Consider the following 18,233-nt stretch of genomic DNA (forward strand, 5'->3'; position numbering starts at 1 on the left):
ACTGTGTATGAAAAAATACTGAGAAATTTAGTGAAGTTATTTTCAAATACTTGATACGTAAGCTTATTAAATGCTCAGTTCAGATTGCCATCATGCATGCATGGCTATGCGTGCATATCACGAGTGTCTGACTCGTACATGTCGTAAAACAACTTCACTAAATTTCTCAGTATTTTTTCATACACAGTGGTCAGAATTAAATGAGGCAAGTAACACCGTGTAATAATGCATGTATTTATAATTAATTTAGAGAAAACTCACCTTTAAAGGTGTCAATTAGCTGTGCCAGCCCCCACTCTGCCAGCACCCATGTCATCCGCCATTTTACGATAAGATCGAAAATGTGCTTTCCAGAACCGAACCGCGCGAATCTTGACCAACTGTTGTTCAATGAAAAGACAACAGTGCGCATGATCGAAAACTTTGCCCAACATTTTACATCTTTTTGCCCAACAACTTGTAATTCACGCAATTTACTACAAAGTTGCCCAACTGATGTGATTTATTTTGCACAACAGTCTTATATAAATTACGTGGCCAAAAACTTAACCAACTTTACTCCTCTCGTAGTAAAATAAAGATAAATAAATGGTCAAAATGAGAGGTTGCCCAATAAGAATTTAGATTTAACTATTATTGGGCAAGCCGTGACCAACAAATAAGTAAAAGAGTTTGCCCAACCAAATAGGTAGAAAGATTTGACCAACTTTTTTGCAGTGTGCCATCATCTTCTCGTCCCACGTCAGTCGATTTGACAAGGCTATAATCTCAGTGGCACTTGAATCCAATTCATGTCTACATTAAGATAGAATCCGACTATATAGTGTGTAAATATTTACCGTTCTTTGAAGTATTCCATTTGGACTTGAAGGATTGTAAGCTGGATTACCCGCTGGAACCGTATGAAGAATGATCAGCATACACACGTAGCGAAGAATAAAGGAAACTACTAAATGCTTATGTATTGATAATCTTGTACATTGTAGTGATCTGTTAGTATGAAAGAAAAATAAATTAAAATTAACATTTATTTTCATTAAAATAAAATAATTATGCCGTAAGAAAAACAAAATTACTATTGTGACTATGACGAAGTTGTTATAACACTGCACGCCTCACTGCTGATTGCTGCCAGTCAGGTTACCTCATCTATTTCCATGTTATACACCCATGCTAGAAACTGTGCTAATAAATCACTTAAGTTTTATACGCACATATACAGAAGTAATGAATACATTTGCACAAATCAGTATTACTGGCGGATTTCTGCTTCATCCACATGCATTTATCCACCAAATGTTAAGTATCCTACGCAGGAAATACATGTATCTGGATTATTATAAACAATTCCAGGATTGAGTAATGTGAGATAGAGGCTTGATATGGGATTTGATTTCAAGACCCTTTTTAGTCTGATCAGTCATACACAGAGATTTTCTTTAAATTGTGGATTCATATCGTCGTATTGGTCCCTAGTCAGCCATGTATACATTAAGCCTTTTAGGTGCAAACACGTGCAGGTACATGTAGTCGGAATATTAATGTAAATAAAATAAAAATGGTCCATCGGGTTAAACTTTATCCTTTATCAACAAATATATCACATAAATATAGTTGTCGTTTCTCGACGAAAGTCTTGATTCTTGGTAATAGCAGAGTAGTTAAATTTAATAACGCGTTATATGGGGGTATTTTTAGACATTGGTGAAAAGTTCGGACAACCACACACGTGCATAATTCAGCTACTTTTAAATCGATATCAATGGTCGATCTAGTAACCAATGAGATCCAGTCCAACGGGTCAGTTGCCTGATGAAGTCTGGTGGTTCCAGACGCAACGTAGCAAAAGTTGCAAAAAATAAGTTCCAGTATTTGATTTAATTCCAAAACGCTGTTTGAAACTACTGGATGACTAAGAATATTCACTCAGATGGCAGATTACTTCTTGCGCCAACAAGTTTAGACTTATTGATTGGTTAAAATAGCAATTACCTACTTGCGATTGAATTATATAAAGTTAATTATTTTAAAAAGAATGTATATACTTGCTGAGATTGGTTAAGGGCAGATTGATCCGTAGTATTATTTTTGCTATATTCCTTCCAAAGCACGTAAACGTAACTTAGCGATGATAAAGAACACGAACTCGCAATACGCAATAAGTGGCATTCCAATTTCATTTTAAAGTAGACGTCGATGACAACTGCATATTATAGTCTAGTTTATATGCTTGATCAGCTTTATTATTTTGGTTGAAAAGGCAAATTAATCTTTTACTTGACATAATGTAGATTTACGGTAACAGGAATTCCGCTGAACAACAAAATAGCTATTATACTTATACTAGAAGCACATTATATTTCTAGATGTTGACTTAAAGGTAATTTAATCTGGCAGTCTGTAAAGACATCATGTGTATAGATGGGTACGTCTCAAAGAAGCAAGAAATATGCAAAATAGCTGCCAAGTTCACTTTGACGAGTTTTCTATAGCGACGCAAGTCTATGCTTTCTTTGAAAAGTAATATGAAATGCAACATATGGAGAGTCACTTTCTTGAGCCCCCCCCCTTCCCTTCTTTTTTAAGATTAAAGGAAGGCCGTATGAAATGAAGACAACAATCACGATTAAGTCAATATTAATTTTATCTACTCTAGATTTCAATTAATCTCTATAGTTGTCGGTCTCCGTTCCTTACCATGTTTATCTGAAGCATACAAATCCTCAATACAATACAATACAATACACATAACAGAGAGGACAAACAAAAAGTTTGCATATAACTAAGAGCATAAGGCAGCTATCACAATCAGACATGAAATTAGGTCACTTAAAATTGAACGTACCTGAAGTAGCAGAAGATGACCAATGTGATGGACAATAAAATGAGAGACAAAGAGCACCCAATCAAATAAATGGAGGTCAGTGCTTTCTCCAAGGCTGGTAATATCGGCATCGTCTGATTGATTCATTGAGGAATAGTCAGGAAATGAAATGGAACAAAAGAGAAATATAATTAGGCACTATCCTGACCGTATTTCACACAATGTGCTATTATTTATGTCGGTTTTCAGTAAAAAAATTTAGTATAAAAGAGATGAACCGACTTCAGATTGTTTTTGTATTTCTTCTTGATATTTTAACAAGAAATATAGAATATTGATGGGTATATGCTTTGGGTTAATGAAGTTTAGATTCATTGTGGCATTTTCGGTGGTATTTGGAGCGTTGACAATGGAATGTAGAGCAATGTTCTGTTTGTACACAGAATATGAAGAGCAATGAAATATTATCCAAGATGCAGACACTTAGCGTGAAGAGAAGTGATATCAGCTATAATTCAACCATTGGTTTGTGTTACCATACTTAAAGGATGGACCATAAAATGGAATCAATAGCATCTAAACGCGTTTTGATATCCTTTTGGGTATAAATGTTTTAGAAAGTCGTCTAACGTTAACAAGATGAAAAAATACAAGATGAAAATAGCAGCTGTTACGGCACCATTATCGTAATTATGAAGTTTCTTTTGCACATGATGAGCTTCAACAAAGTGTATTAAATATGTTAAATGCATTCAAGTAGATAATATTTGACGCAGACTTTGTATAAGTGGTCTGTCACGGTAGTACTTAACACGCTTCTAATGATTATGTGACCCGTTCACATACAGCATAGAACCAGGAACATGTTCAAAGTTTGCCTTCGCGTATTTTGATGTGGTGCTGTAAATGTTGGTAAACACGCTTTAAAATGATTGACACCAATTTAGTATTAATGTATACTTCCTGAAGATATGACATAATTATGCCAATAAAATTCTTAGAAGTAAAGCCTATGGTACTTGAATTATGTTTTGACATGATGCGTCGCCTGAGCTTCAACACCATAACCCAATTTCAAGGGTCAGTTTTCTCCAAATTAACCAAATTTTACATGTTGGGGGCAATTGTTTTCGAAACATGGCCCCATATAAAAAAACGTACCCCAGTTTTACCGTTTTTGGACGATGTATCAAAACATGGACCCATAGAATGGACCCATAAAACAGAGAAGTTTCTGTGAAAAAAACCTACTCCGTGTCTAGGTATTTGTTTGTTGTGCAAAAACAGATTCATTCGGGCGCAACATACTTCAACATAGAAGTACCCCGCCTCTGTAAAGCAAATAATTTCTCCACTTCCACAGCAGTGAATGGAGATTAATAAACAATATTTTTTTCTGAAAGAGTCACGCTTTGATTAGAGATATGATGGGTATCACAAACAATATCTCTAAAATGTCAAAACTTTGACCCGTTTGATCCGGGCTTGGTGAGAACGGGTCAGATTATATTTGGTATAGACAAGTTGACAACCACAGGGCATATAACTGAACATTGCCTTCTTACATTAAAGTCAATACATTATTGTTATGATAGCGTCAATCTATCAGAAAAGAAGGTTTGTTGGTGACTTAATAACAAAAACTTGACAGTCTAGAAAAAAAAAACCTATTAAATTTAACTACAAAAAGGGAAATATATTCTAATTTGACTCTGGTTTACCGTGCAGTAAATTATTTTGAGAGGAGATGCTGGATTCAAAAAGTGCGCATTGACGTCGATAAATTTCTATTTTTGGTTTCCTATATGTTTAAGTAGGAATGCAAATAATAGTTTTAATTAAATGTTAGAATACAATACAATTATTCAATGTAGATAGGTGTTGGGGACGATTGCCTTTAAATCTCTGGTCACATTTTTTTCGGTTAATAACATTACGTTGTTATTTGATTTGGGAAAAGATGTTGAAATATCTAACGTATAATGTCTTATTAAAAGTTCTTTGTAACTAACGGCTAATAAGATCTAATTTAAAAGATCCAAATTGTGCCAGCTTAAGCAACGTGACAATAAGACAACCCTTCTCCAGCCAATCTCTTTACCAGTGCAATTCAAAATCAGATGCAACCACTTTTTAGCCCATTGCCCAAATGCAAATTTTATATTTAAATATAACATCCCACTTACAAGCTCATTCCCCAGATGCCACCCCTTTTTAGGTTAATACAACAGCCCACTTGCAAGCTCATTCCCCAGATGCAAACCCTCTATAGTTGAATACAACAGCCCTAAATGCAACTCGGTCCTTTATAGTTAAATATAACGGATTCCCATTCTCCAACCCGGCCCTTTATAGTTAAATACAACAGCACACTTGCAAACCCTATTCCCCAGATGCAACCCGACCCTTTACAGATTAATACAACAGCCCACTTCCTCAAATGCAACCCCTTTTTATTTAAATATAGCATCCCACTTGCAAGCTCATTCCCCAGATGCAACCCCTTTGTAGTTGAATACAACAGCCAGCTGCCATTCCCAAAATGCAACCCTTTCATAGTTAAATACAACGTCCCACTTGCAAGCCCATTCTCCAAATGCAAACCGGTCCTTTACAGTTAAATATAACGGATTCCCATTCTCCAAGCCGACCCTCTGGCTATTACATTTAAGCATAAAACGCTGATTTGTATTAATCTGTGTGCAATTGATAGATTTTCACATCTGATATTTTCAGTCACCATACTCCCTCTGTTTGTTAGCTTCCCAAGAGGACTACTTACTTTTATAGTTACATACAACAGACCACTTGCAATCCCCATTCCCCAAATGCAACCCGGCCCTTTAGTTAAATATAACGGATTCCCATTCTCAAACCCGGCCCTTTATAGTCAAATACAGCAGCCCACTTGTAAACCCCATTCCCCAGATGCAACCCGACCTTTTATACTTATCAACCTTTTATAATTAAATACAGCCGGCTATTATATATTTGCAAGCCATATCCCCCAGTTTAAACCCGGCCCTTTATAACTAAATGCAACAGCCCACTTTTATAATGCAACAGACTACATGCTAGCCCCATTCCCCAAACCCTTTCTCTCTTAAACTGCTCGATTGTATACGGTATTCAATCAAAAAGATTGAATTTTTAATCTCGCCGTTTTAGACTGTATAATTGGGTGATTTGAATTTTTCAAACTTATTTTTTCAATTAAAAGGAGTGATTCTCAATCTTTTACAATCTTTAAGTGATTAAAGTTAGGGGCAAATTGAATTTGAAATAGAAAGGATTGATTTTCATTGTGTTTTTTTTTCAATCTTTTACCGTCCCAAATTAGGGACAAGTCCTTTCTAGTTGAAAAAAGGATTGAAAATGTTCACTCTAAAACAGTTTGAAATCTCAGTCCAAACATAATGCAACACATGTCATTGGGCAGTACATTAGGAGTAACATATAATTATAATTTAGTCAACACTACGGTATTATTAGTCTGTCCAAGTAACTTAGACACCCGGTTTTTAGGATATATTTCGAAAAGTTTTCACTTTGGCAAAAAGTCATGAAAGAAAAGTGGCTAAACACGGTCAGACCTAACAGAAATTATTAGTAAAGCGATAAAAAAATATTCTTCCTTGTCTATTTTTATTCAATTTTGACCAATTTACAGCAAGATATCTGGGTCCAGCCGAATATTCCTAATGACTTGAAACTTTTGATGGGATAATCTATTTACAGTAAGGGGTGTTTGAACATTGTAATCATGCATATTGATCAGTGATTCCACCCTTTTTTCTTTGATCCTTTTACTAATTCACAATAATGGCGGTCTACTCAAATGCATTCAACAAAAGCATGTTTGCAATCTACCGCGAGAGGTCGTCACACGCATAACAAATACACTACGATCAAATAGGTTGATGACAATTTGATTGAATGGACTACACTGTGCCATGATTTCGGTGAAGGACACCGGTTCAAATCCTTTGTTTGGAGCCAATCAATAATTTCATGCACAACCTCTATAACTCAAAAGATGTCACAGTTGGTGCATTATAACAAATGATAGGGCAAGTTACTATGCGTCTGGAGTGTATTGTGAATTATACTCCTCACCAATAACATCAGAACATTCATATGGCATACAATTTGTATTTTCTTAGAATTGTGCCAAGCCAAAACAATGCACAGAAGAAGATTCAAATACCGCGCCGAATTGTTGTAATTGGTTGAGGGACAGCTGGGATCACGGAGTTAATACACTAAGAATAAATATATGCCAATTAGAAACACTGTCTGCATTTTATGACCTGAATTATATTTTTCATTTTTATAAAATGTTTTGGTGAGGAGTATAATTAATTTACTATTCATCCATTCACTATCCAAAATCACCATACCTACAAATCTGTATAATGAGACCTTCCAAAATAATGGTACCCAACTTCTACCGGATTATATTTAAAGTGTTGAGAAAAACCTTCCAATTTCAATAGAATTTCTGGTAAACTCTCACTCAATGCTTTGGAAACACAAAAATCCTGTTAGGTCTCAGCGAATGTTAATACTTTTCTTTCATGACTTTCTTTGAAAGTGTATATTTTTTTAAACAAGTAACAAAAACTGGGTGTCTAAGTTAATTGGACAGACAATAGGAGTAACACTTGATAAGATAGTGAAATCAGTCTACAAAGAGAGTTAGAGTGAAAAAAAAAAAAAAAAACAAAAAAAAATCATTCCAATCTATTTGTATTGATTCCTATCATCAATCGTTAAAAGATTGACATATTTCAATCGTCCAATTTAAGAGAGTTCAACCCATTCGTAGCCCTCAAATGTAACCCGGCCAGTTGTAGTTAGATACATCATGCTAGCAAGCCCCATGCACTCCCCATACGCAACCGCTTTGAAATTAAATAAACAGCCCACTTGCCATGATTGCAAGCCCCGTTCCCCAAATGCAACCCTTTTATAATTAAATACAACAGACCACTTTTGCAGCCTAATTCCACAAATGCAACACCTTTATAGTTAAATACAACAGCACATTCCCCAAATGCAACCCTTTTATATTTAAATAGAACAGCCCACTTGCATGCAAGCCTCGTTCCCCAACTGCAACACCTTTATAGGTAAATACAATACAACAGCACATTCCCCAAATGCAACCCTTTTATGTTTAAATAGAACAGCCCACTTGCATGCAAGCCTCATTCCCTTTTATAGTTAAATACTAGTACATTCCCCAAATGCAACACGGTCCTTTATAGGTTAAATATATATAACGGATTCCCATTTTCCCACCCGGCCCCTCATAGTCAAACAGCCCACTTCCCCAGATGCAAGCCGACCCTTTATAATTAAATACAAAAGGTCGACAATATAGCTACAGGATATCTGAAACAGACCGCTTGCACTAAGCCCCATTCCCCAAATGCAACCCTTTTATAGTTACATACAGCAGCCCTATTCCCCAGATTCAACCCTGCCCTTTATAACCAAATGCAACAGCCCACTTGCTAGCCCCATTCCCCAACCCCTTTCAACCCACAAGCCTACATCATTCCCCAAATGTAACCCGGCCAGAAAAACATTATGCTCGCAAGCCCCACTCCCCATACGCAACCGCTTTGAAGTTAAATAAACAGCCCACTTGCCATGCTTGCAAGCCCCATTCCCCAAATACAAAATTAGCAATATGTCAGCTGCGCCCTTTGTTCAGATAGTGCAGCGCAGATTTAAAAATAAAAATACACAGTGAAATAGAAGCGAAGAAATACAACACGGCTATTTTTACTGAAAGAAATCAATAGTTTATTACTTTACCGGAACAGTGAAGTCACGTAGGCACTCATCATAGTTACTGTAAGTTGACCAGTGGCCGCCTTTTTCACATAATCTATATGCTTTTAGCGCTGTGTGCAGAAAATATAAAGATACATTTTGGTGACATAAAATAGAATCAAGTGACAGTGAGATTTATAGGTAGGGTCCAAAATATTGTTGCACAATATGGCCATATGATGAGCCTTTATATCGGGGCATGGAATAAGAATTCCCAACTTCTTGTCTCTCGACTCAAGGGCTAAGAGCAAAATTGTACAATTAATTTGTCGGGCGTGGCCTTGCCTTTCCTTGATCTTTTCCCTCAACTCTGATGCTGATATTCTTTTAAGGCTTGGCTAAAGCATTTTGCTTGAGTTTGACCCAAGTGTGTGTCCGCCCGTTGCGTTATTTTGGAAAATGTTATGCAGGTGCATTTGTTCTTACTCCCACTTGCAAGTCGATAGTTATCGATTATTTATGATGTTACGAAGAAATCCTTGTATGAAATAAAGGATTTGATACACTTGGATGACCTTATACTTTTTCCCAAAATTTTTGTTTTGGTTTTTTCTCAATCTTGAGGCTCCATTCCAAAAACCGGTTTTTTTTGTTGTTTTTTTGATATTGGCCTTAGTTTTTGAGATATTGACCATATAAGGTATTAAAATGAACTTTTTAAAATTCACAAATACTTATTTACACAAAATGATGCCTAAAATCGGAAATAGACCAAAATATATCTGTGTACCTAAATCGTCATTTTACCGAGAAAATGAACATTGAGATAATGGACGTTGAAGTTTAAAGTGGTCACATTTTGCACTTGTGGTGGTATTGGAACCTAACTGTTCAGAATTGATGGAAATAAATATCTTGCACCTTGAGAATATTGAGTTGTTTAAAAAGCGGGTCTGTATGGGCAAGCCAAAGGGAGTTGGTGCATGTCCGAATAATTCTTTTTTGTATAAGGAATAATGAATTTATATGGGAATTATTTTTGTCAGCCCAGATAATGTTGCCGTAGGATAGGTAGGGGAGAACAAATGTGTTATAGAGTGTATGTAATGATTCCTGAGGTAGATAGGGACGAACCTTACGGATAATACCATTATATTATTTTAGAGACCATTTTAGATACATTGCAAGTGTTAGATTTCCATGAAACATCGTCATCAATTAATATGCCTAGAAATTTAGTTGTGTGAACTTTGTCTAAAATATGATTATCTATGAGAATTTTAATATCTCTGTTATGAATATTAATGTATTTATTTTTGAAAATCATGAAATAAGTTTTTTTGATATTTAAGGAAAGTTTATTTAGCTTAAACCAGTTCAAAATGGTTACTAGTTCATGGTTAACTAGAGTTTCAAGGGAGTTTTGATCTTAGATCGGCAAATATGACGAAGTCCACATTGTTGGAGCAAAGAGGAAGGTCATTAATATAAATTAAAAACAAAAGTGGGCCCAACATCGATCCCTGTGGTACACCACATGTGACAGGAGTCATATCAGAGGAAATCAGATTGAAAATAACATATTGTTTTCTGTTATTAAGATAGCTGCGTATCCAATCATTAGCAGTGCCTCTAATACCTCTAGTGTCGAGTTTATTTTAGAGAATTTCATGGTTAAGTGTATCGAAGGCTTTGCTAAGGTCTAGGAAAATACCAACTGTATGGAGCCTATTATCTAGATATTTGGTGATTTTGGTGTAGAGTTCATTAATAGCCATGTAGGTGGAACGTTTTTGTCTGAAATCAATTTGTTTGGGACTAAGGATATTGTGAAATGAAATGAAGTCATAAATTCGGTTATAGGTAACCTTTTCAAGTAGTGTAGAAATAGCTGGAAGAATTGAGACGGGTCTGTAATTTGAAAAGGCATGGGAATCCCCTGACTTGAAAATTGGAGTTACTTTGGCAATTTTTAGTTTGTCAGGAACAATGCCGTTTTTGATTGAAGAGTTAAAGATATGACAGAGGACCTTGCTGATATTATTAATAAGTGATTTCAATAGGATAGCGCTGATGCCGTCCACACCCGAACTATGACTAGCGTTTAATTTTGCACATAATTTAGTTAGTTCATCTGGTTTTGTTGGAGATAGAAATATGCTGTTCATTATGGGAGGCGTGGATCGAGCCTGAAAATCCCTGTCAGGAGATGGAATTTTATCAGCAAGGTTTGTTCCAATGTTGGTGAAGAACTCATTGAATTTGGTGGCAATTTCATGTGGATTAGTGCTTTTGGTACCAGAGCTATCAGTGAAAAAATCAGGGAGTTTAGAAAGTTTGTTTCTTCCAAGTAGACTGTTCAAAGTAGAACACATCTTTTTCATGTTATTATTATGGAGCTCAATTTCTTTGGTGAAAAAGGAACTCTTGGCAATTCGGAGGAGACTATTAAGGTGGTTCCTATATTTAGTATATTTAGTTTTATTATCATCAGTGGGCTTAGATATACATTTTTGTATAATTTATCTTTAGTTTTAATAGATTGTAGCAGGCCTTTTGTGACCCAGGGCTTTTTTGGATTATTACGGTTGTTTGATTTAGTGTTTTTCATAGGACAATGAATATCAAGTAAAGTGAGTAATTTATCATTAAACATATTGTAAGCTACCTCAGGGTCATCAGTATCATATACAAGATGCCAGTTAGTTATAGAAAGGGCGTTAATGAGGACTTTGATGTTATTAGGCTTGAGTTGCCCGACTCGCTTAACAGTTGGTTTGGGTGGCGGATTGAACCTGGCCCCCTTTGAAATAGTGAAGATTGGAAAGTGATCAGTGAGATCTGTAATAGTGATGCCAGACTTATGTTTACTTGAGACATCGTTGGTAAATATATTGTCTATTAATGAGTAAGAAGTGATTGCGAACCACACGGGTTGGACGATCAATACATGGGAACAAATCATGCGAAAAGATCAAGTTGACAAATTGGTTGGATTTTGAACATTGATCTTCTTTTAAGAGATCGATGTTGAAGTCTCCTAAAAGATCCTAAAATCGTCAAAAATCACATATTCTGGCTTGTAAATGATACCAACGATATATATGTGACTTGTGATTTATCTCGATGAACACTGTGTCGCAATGACTACACTCAAGTTTAAGATCATTTCTTTCGCGAATATTTATGTTTGGGTTTATATAAAGCGACGTTCCACCTCCTTGTCTTTCCCGCCTCATGCAATTTACAGATGAATAAGTCGGCTTACAATATGTAAACATCGGGTGTATCCACAGCCCCTTCAGAAGTTTAAGCGAAATCCATTCATAACTTGATATTTAAATCGGGGGAAAGAATTTGAAAAAAAACTCACATTTTATCAGCTAAAACGGAGCCACTTGACCACTAGGTTTTTGCGAAATCAGTGCTTCCGTGGTACTTCCATAATATGCGCCGCGCATGCAGATAAGCGTCGCTATGCGTAGCGTATCTGTGCGTTAACAAATTGCGCGACTACGAAACGCGATGCTTTGTTGCGCTCGTGTACCCCGCTGGTACCCCAGACAAACTATGGCTGGTACAACAAACATTTTCGTTCCTTTTAAATTGCAAACACAGTGAAATACTGTAGTGAAACAAATCCATAAAATAGTGCAGTTGGAGTTTACAAATCTGGATTTTCTTTCCTTGTATTTATAAAATATCTGTAATAATGACATTTTGGAGTAACAATTGTGATAAAAATCAGGCGGCAAATGGCATGATCGAGCCGGCAACTTGTGAAACCGCCCGGTCGTATGGCATTTTCCATATAATTGAATAGTTTTGTGGGGTTAATTATCGAACCCAACGGTTTTAACTTGTATTTATATTATTTATTAACATAGGCCTATTTGTTTGTGATATTTCAAGCGTTTTAAAATTAATCCCATTCAATTACACGGTTGACGATGAAAATTTACTGAGTTTAGAGAATGAAATATCTGAAATCTTATCTGAAGTAAGACTCAATTAGATTTCAATTGCATAAACTACCACCCGCGGGGATAGATATCGATAATATTATTATGTTAGCATAATAGGCTATTATATACTCATGGTTATGTACCATATAATAGTGTTATGATTGCAGACCAGATATGCTCTACTTTTAATCCCTTGATTTTTGGTTTCGGAACAAAAGAGAAACCAAAACGTATAATTTGAAATGAGTGTAGTGGTTGTATGCAGTTCGCTCAAGCATATTGATATGCCAGTCCCTTACCTTTGTTGATAAACATTAAGGTCAACTTATTTACCTTTGTTGATAAACATTAAGGTCAACTCATGTAGAGAATTACGACGCAGATTTTTATGCCAATTCTTTGGTAATCTATGTTGCGATGCAGAGGTACTTATGGTTATTAATCCTGTTACATACTTCTACTACGAATTTGAAATCAGAAAGCAGAAACTGAAACAGCGAAACATTTAAAAAGCCCCATTGTATCAATTCTTACTTGTTCTATTGTAGTAGGGGCATGGTAATGACACATTGTCTTCTTCTTTGGTAGGTGGCCAGCAAACAAACCCATCGTAAGTAGTATTGCAATAGGCATCTGTAAAAACACAAATAAGAAAGTAATGACACTTATTCGTTGGCATTAGAGAGATTAATGTCATTTGCAATTCACGAATTTGAATGTCTTGCTGCAAAGCCTTTTAAATGTGAAACCATCATGAATATTCTTCTAACATGGCGTGTTTACAAAACTAAGGGTTTAAGTGGGGCATTATTTACGATCATTACTCGCTGATATACATGGCTCATCCAAAGTTCAGTCAGTATCAGAATCATCTGTAAAGTGTGCTGAGGCTTGTAGATCAACGTCTAGGCGTTGTGCCTGTGCGTAGCGCACTATAAATATCTGCGCTTTTATATTTGTCATTTAAAGGGCAGGTCTATTGCAAAACCAACATCATATCATTGGCAAAGTAATATTATAAGGACAATGAAAATGACTCCTTTTTTGAGAAAATAAGACTTTTAAAATTGATATTCCTCAAAAACCAACTTAAGCGGTGAGTTCCTTCGAACGAGACAGATTTGGCCTAGAAAAACGGTGACGTCATGAACTGAGATGTGCTCGCTTTGAGAAAAGGGACTATAAACGCTCTCAATGGACAGAACGTATACTGTTGTTGTTCACAGAAAAAAATAACTCTAAAAAGTTTTACAAATTTAATGGTTTTTAAACATATGGATAAAATCAGCCGCTTCTTTTTTATTAGTAAATTGTGATATTACAATTCATATGTATATCAATATCATGAGAAATATTAGGCCTAAAAAATAAATAAATAATTTGAGCTTAGAATTTCATCTGAGACTAGCATATGTGATGCGATCAAGCAAAATCAGTCGGAACTCGGAAATATTGATTTTGAGATATAGCCAAACAAATGAAAAATTTCCTTTTGTTTCCTATTGTTTTGGAATCTCTTTAATTGCTTATATCTTTGGAACTGGTTGTTCAATTTTAATAGGGATTTCTGCAAAATCCAGCTTTGTTAATGCTTTTTACTATCCTATAAGAAACTGAAAATTTATTATTGCCGAGTTCCGACTGATTTTGCTTGATCGCATCACATATTATAAACCGTGTTAAGTTCACAAACTCATGTAGTTATTATAGTTTCAGTTGGATGAAATATTACAAAGCAAACGCATAGTAACAATACTGTGTGTGCTTTGTTTGCGAAATGAGAACAATAATCTGCATATTGTTATGCAGCATTGTTATGGTAAATGATAGTACAACTCATTGTTGCTAATGTCAAACTTGTCAAAGTGATTGTGATTGTATGATGAGAGCATGAGAGAATGTCCGCTTCATTTACCTACGTCATCAGCCAAACGGGGGAGAACACGTACGCTTCAAACGGGGGAAGAACACGTACGAGGTTGAACTTTACCCACACAATTTCTCCTTTTTCAGGAGCAATACGCATACAAATTTGCAACAAGTTTCAACTTGTAATGTAATAATTATTCTCTTCGAATAGAGATTAACTTGTTTTTGCAATAGACCTGACCTTTAAAGCTTTACTAAGTATTGTTGGTCGAGGCAGCCAAAAAGATCGATTTTCATTGTTTAAATCAATATACGAGCATTATTAAAAATAACACCTTGATCTTTGCACAAACTCAGTATACAATACTTTGGAAACTTGCTTGATTTAATTGTTGTTAATAAGTTATATGCGTTTTACAAAGGTGATATGGTTTCAGCCTTCTTTACAACATGACACAAGAACCACAGGACCTATAATGGTATATCTGTGATATTTGAATCCTTGTACAAGCTCGCTATGGAATGACCCATGCAATTTTTGACGCATTACTCTAATCAGCTTTAATTCAGAGAAACCGTCACAGTCTAGATCCATTTTAGCTTCTTTTCCACGAGAGCAAACACTAAAACACTATTGCTACTTATCTATTTAGGTAACTTGACTGGTTTAAATTGTACCGAATTAGCTCTATGTCCCATAAAGTTGGCACAATATGAAAAACACAAAATCGTTGCGAATGTCGATTCCGTTTATCTGCCTGGGTAATTTTGAAGTTGTATTCTGTAAAAACATTTATTCCGATGTATAATTTATACACCAACCATTTACAATTGTGGCTAGCGAAATGAATAGTGAGTTCAATATTGGATTTACATTTATCTCTTGATTACATGAGGGAGACGTAGATTTAGATTAAGCATTATAGGATGATCAAACAGGATTCGTCATTCCGCTTGTAAAACTAAAACCTCTGTACGCTGCTTTGCACCTCCCATTGTCTCTTTTTGTTGCTGTCTGTTTCCTCTCTGTGTCTGCCTCTTTTGCTCTATGTCTCTCTACCTACCTACCTCTCCCCCTTTTTTTTCTCTCTCGCTCTTCCCTTCTCTCTCCGTCTCTCCCTCGTTCTTTCTCTTTTGTTTCTACCTGTCCCCATGCCTCTCCCCGTCGTTTCCCTGTAATTTCAATTGTACTTGTATAAAAACAAATAGTGTCACTTTAACTGGCGTGTTGTTTACAGGCTTAATCTATGTTGTTCCAGGTCCTTTAGAATAGAAATCACACCGGGAATATAATACTGACAAGCATTAAGAGAAATGAACAAATCACAGAGGAGATACACTAAATATAGTTATGAAAGTGAGGAGCAGCCCACATCTAATATTACTAATAGTATACTCGAAATAGTCCATTTTGAATGAATTAGACAAACAACATGATTATTTGGATATTTCTTCCATTGAAATGACAAGGACTGCATCCGTAACAACTTAGTCGTATACATGATACGATCTGGTAAATGCCTCCTCTAGATAACAAGGAGAGCCTGTCTGACGTCATCGACCTACTTGTGTTTAGAAACAGAGAAATGCTCTACATGTAGTTACGACATCTGTGACATTGCGAATACAATTAATTATATTATTTGGGCAGCCAGATTTTCTATCCGAGCCCCCAATTCTATTGGCGTAGATTTCTTTTTTACATGGGAGATGTTGTCCGAATAATCAGTCCCAGAACAAAATATGCATTTACTGACATGATCGTGTTCTGGGTCTGAACAGTTTGCATTCAAATTCTTGATGGCAATTGGCAAACTGGACAATAGAAACACATGGAACTACTTGGCAGCTTTTAAATCCCTATTCATGTTGCGTGAATCTATTGTGGACCATCCTTCTGATACTTGAGTATTTGAACAACCGGAACAGTTTTGACAGGCCTTTTGTCTACCTCTCTGTTTGTAACAGACAAGAATGTCAAAATTGACATCCTCGCCGAATAGGAAAGTAACAGCGTTAGCACGACACTGGGGGACGGTGTTCTTTTTTTCTTGAAGTATAGTGAATCCGCACAAATCGGCTCTTTTTAGGTTAAAATGGCGAAATATGTGGTTAATTAAGTTAAAACCCCACATACAGGCGTCAACATGGAAGGATGATTTTATTATTTTGAAGCTTATTGTCTAGTGCTTACATTTTCATTCAAATCATGGAATGCTAAAAATGCGACTTGTTCTTGGTTTTGTCAGAGCGGGTCTTGAGTGGAGATGCTAGTGTAAGAAAACGTTCTCTTGCCTCTTGTAACGCCAGCTACAGTGTGTTTGCGTAGAATTCTCTACTAAGGTTATACATAGCTTTTGTCTGACATGACATAGCAAACTTTGAATGATTAATGGATGGCAAATACATCATTTCATTTCATTTCATATTATTTATTATTTACATGGATTGGGCACAACTCTGTTCTCGTGTTATTGTCCAGATAGCCTACAATAAAAAGATATCTTGTGATAGTAATATACGTTTTGTTCTTATTGGACAACGAATAAATATATTTCACTTAATTAAAAGGTTATTAAAATGCAATGAAAGTTTCTCATTTTATATAGCAAAGATCCAAAAGTGATTTGGGCACGTTGTCAGGATGCCACAACACTCATTCACTTTACGCGTAGGCAACTAGGGCGTCTTCCAACAAGATGGCAGGACCAGATTTCAAAGCACACATCAGACATATGGGTCTCCGACAGGCCGAATACCTTGCAAAGGTCAGGTCGGAATAGAGGAGGATTACATGGCAGGAGGCAAAGGGGCATCCAATCCTAAGTAGATAAATCATCGATTCTCATTATGTAAATCAATATACTATTGAAAAATAACACTTTGATGTTTTGCAAAAGTTCATTCTACAAATCATAGTCTTTGAGAACTTGCTTGATTTATTGTTGTGAATGAGTTATGTGCGTTTTATAAAAGTGTTGTTGTTTCAGCCCCTTTTATAACATAACTCAAGAACCACAGGACCTACAAAAGTATACCTGTGATATTTAAAGACATTTACACACTTGCAATGAAATGACCAATGTAATTTTTCCCAAAGCTCCTACCATTCACAAGATGCTATGAACTACCAAATCGCAATAGTTTAAAACAGTAACTAACCTTAAGTAAGTCAAAGGTGATATAAAAAATACATTTTTTGGCAAAGCTCAGATAACCAATGAAGTCTAAATGAATCCGTCTCAATCTGGATTATAAAAGTATGATTAGCACCACTGGTAAGATTAGAGCGTCTTCGAATTTATTTGTTTGTATTGGGATATGTGCATGCCACGCAGACTTTCGGATGCTAACGTACTCTATATCTATTTTTTTTGCTTTTTTTGCAACCCATCGTATTGCAATTGTTTTACAAAAACACTAAACAAGCACTCAAATAAAGCCCACCCATTGATATACCAAAGGTACAAAATAAAAACCCGTGCCACATCCCCAACATCAACCAGGAAAAACCACCTCCGGGAATAAGCCGGGCCGTTTCTGTGCTAAAATAACACGATGCCCGCATTCTTGTTTTTTATTTAAACATTTCTCCTGATACATGAAAGGTTGTATTATGCTATTACAGGTGATCGATTACATGCATTTGGATTTTAAAAGAAATTTCATTTTTGTTTTTTATAAAAATATATATGTTAAAATAACAAGAAATAGGGTTCTAATAACATGTTGTATCCACTTTTGTTTGTTGTGTGTCAGCATGATTGAGATAACATATCTGCAGAACTGAT

At 35.8% G+C, this 18,233-nt stretch overlaps 1 protein-coding gene across 3 annotated transcripts in view; it reads right to left on the minus strand.

The window, feature by feature from the left end:
• LOC140158474 (PDF receptor-like) overlaps positions 1 to 18,233 on the minus strand; it is a 156,606-nt gene that overhangs the window by 39,802 nt on the left and 98,571 nt on the right. For 2 of the 3 annotated variants that reach the window (XM_072181569.1, XM_072181568.1), the window contains exons 2-5: positions 13,108 to 13,206; positions 8,651 to 8,739; positions 2,846 to 2,958; positions 840 to 990 (exon numbers count right to left, since the gene is read on the minus strand). In XM_072181569.1, the coding sequence (XP_072037670.1) occupies positions 840 to 990; positions 2,846 to 2,958; positions 8,651 to 8,739; positions 13,108 to 13,206 (452 nt within the window). The remainder of the gene's footprint in view (positions 1 to 839; positions 991 to 2,845; positions 2,959 to 8,650; positions 8,740 to 13,107; positions 13,207 to 18,233) is intronic. The other variant, XM_072181570.1, reaches the window with a different exon arrangement.

Source organism: Amphiura filiformis, chromosome 8, assembly GCF_039555335.1.
Source record: "Amphiura filiformis chromosome 8, Afil_fr2py, whole genome shotgun sequence".
NCBI lineage: Eukaryota > Metazoa > Echinodermata > Ophiuroidea > Amphilepidida > Amphiuridae > Amphiura > Amphiura filiformis.